Here is a 1,968-nt window from a genome sequence, read left to right as displayed (position 1 = left end):
CGGGGTTTCACTATGTTGGCTAGCTATGTTGGCTAGGCTGGTCTCAAAATGCCGACTTCGTGACCCACCCGCCTCGGCCTCCCAAAGGGCTGGGATTACAGGTGTGAGCCACTGTACCTGGCCCATTCTTATTTTCTTTATAGCACTTACTGTTATCAGATATAGCTTGCTTATTAGCCTAACTATTGTCTCTCCATCTATCCTCACTAGTATCCATCCAATCTCCACCAGACTTAGCCTGGCACATCGTGGGCATTGTGTATGTGTTTGCTGGATGAATGAGGGGGTGGGTGGGTGAATAAATGAGTTGGTAGCTAGGTAGGTCGGTATGTGGATGAGTGAGTGAATGGATGGAAAGATGAATGAATGAATGAACGGCTAAACAGATGCGTAGGTGAGGGAATGGTTGGTATGTATTAGCTGGGTTACATGGATGGGTTGGATAAAGGAGTAGGTCGGTGGACGGATGGGATGGATGGACGGATGGGTGGGTGTGTGGATGATGGGATGGATAAGTAGGTGGGTGGAGGTACGTAGCAGGATAGAAGAGGAGAAACATGACAAGCTTCACACTTAGACTGGCCTAGATTTGAGGCTAGCTAGCGATGAGGACACAGACAAGTCTTTTAACTTGGCTGCAAGTGAGTTGTGATTACATCACTGCAGTCCAGGGTGGGTAAGTGACTGAGCCACTGTCTCAAAAATAAATTTTAAAAGATTTTTTGTGTGTGTCTAAAATAGAGCTATCATATCTATTTTTTAGAGTGGTTGTGAGGATTAAGAAAATGAAGGTCTAGAATTCCACTGGCACATAGTAGGTGTTCAAGAAAGGTGAGTATCACCACTATCAACTGCTACATCTGGTGGGAGGACTTGGGCCCCTGGCGGTGGCAGCAGTGGGTGGGGAGCAGTGGGCCAGGCTGGTGCTTACCCTGCTGTTGCACACTGTCCTTTCCTGTTGGCCATGCTGTCCTGTCAGGGTCATATAGAGGAACCCCTCTCTGGGCTAATGAAGCAGTATAGTCCTTCTCAAGGATTGACTTGATGGACCTGTTGTTGAGAGGAAATAAAGATGAAGTCAGTGTCTCTCCCAGTAGTGGGGTGTATGCACCCAACCCTCAGGCCCACTGATAGCGACTGAGCTCAGGGTATACTCTCCATTCATTCATCATTCATTCATTCAGTCTTTCATCCATCCATCCAACAGAATACTGACCTGATATCACACTTCTCTTCTCCCTGTGTGGCACCCAGCTAAATGCCATCTACTACCTCAGAGTCAAGCAAGCCCATTCTTTTGATGCCATTTCACAGGATGAACTTAGTTTGCTTGCCATTGGAACTCTGTTCGCAAAATTTTCTTTTTTTTTTTGAGACAGGGTCATGCTGTGTTGCCCAGGTTGGTCTCAAACTCCTGAGCTCAAGCGATCCGCCCACCTCAGCCTCCCGAAGTGCTGGGATTACAGGCATAAGCCGCTGCACCCATCCTGTTCTCAGAATTTTCATTTTGGCTTAAACTTTGGTGCAATTGGTTTGCCCCTACTGTTTACCATCAGATTTGTCAGTCCAACTGACAGAACATAAATTATGCACAATTCAGATGTTGAAGACTTTTTGAATGTCTTATCTGTGGATGAGTGAGCCGACTTAACCTGTGTACCTCAGTTTCCTCAGCTGTCAAGATGGGGTAGTATCTATCCATCCATCCATTTATCTACGTATCTGTATATCTATATATACTGGTCTACCTACCTGTTATTAAGTTTAGCCTAAAGCTGCCTCCTTACATACTTTAGGTTTGGCCTAAAGGTTTTCCCATACATAGTGAACCGTGAATTAACTGGACTCCTACACAAACAGACTGCAACCTACTCATGTGTCAATCACTGAATTTCAGCCAATCGAAGGCAGCCAACTGTTTAAACCATGTTCAAATAAAGCAAATGCTGAGCTGCAACCAGTCTGGCT

The 1,968-nt window shown here is 45.7% G+C and overlaps 1 protein-coding gene across 1 annotated transcript in view; it reads left to right on the top strand.

The window, feature by feature from the left end:
• Nucleotides 1–1,960, top strand: part of LOC108298928 (multidrug resistance-associated protein 1-like) — a 16,595-nt gene extending 14,635 nt beyond the window's left edge. The window contains exons 6-7 of the mRNA XM_037735916.1: nucleotides 764–831; nucleotides 1,208–1,960. Coding sequence (XP_037591844.1) covers nucleotides 764–797 — 34 coding nt within the window. The 3' untranslated portion in view covers nucleotides 798–831; nucleotides 1,208–1,960. The remainder of the gene's footprint in view (nucleotides 1–763; nucleotides 832–1,207) is intronic.
• Nucleotides 1,961–1,968: the final 8 nt, after the last annotated feature.

This window comes from Cebus imitator, unplaced genomic scaffold (assembly GCF_001604975.1).
Source record: "Cebus imitator isolate Cc_AM_T3 unplaced genomic scaffold, Cebus_imitator-1.0 Scaffold1224, whole genome shotgun sequence".
Lineage (NCBI taxonomy): Eukaryota > Metazoa > Chordata > Mammalia > Primates > Cebidae > Cebus > Cebus imitator.
Note: the sequence above shows the minus strand (reverse complement) of the source record. Positions and strands in the feature narration are given on the sequence as shown.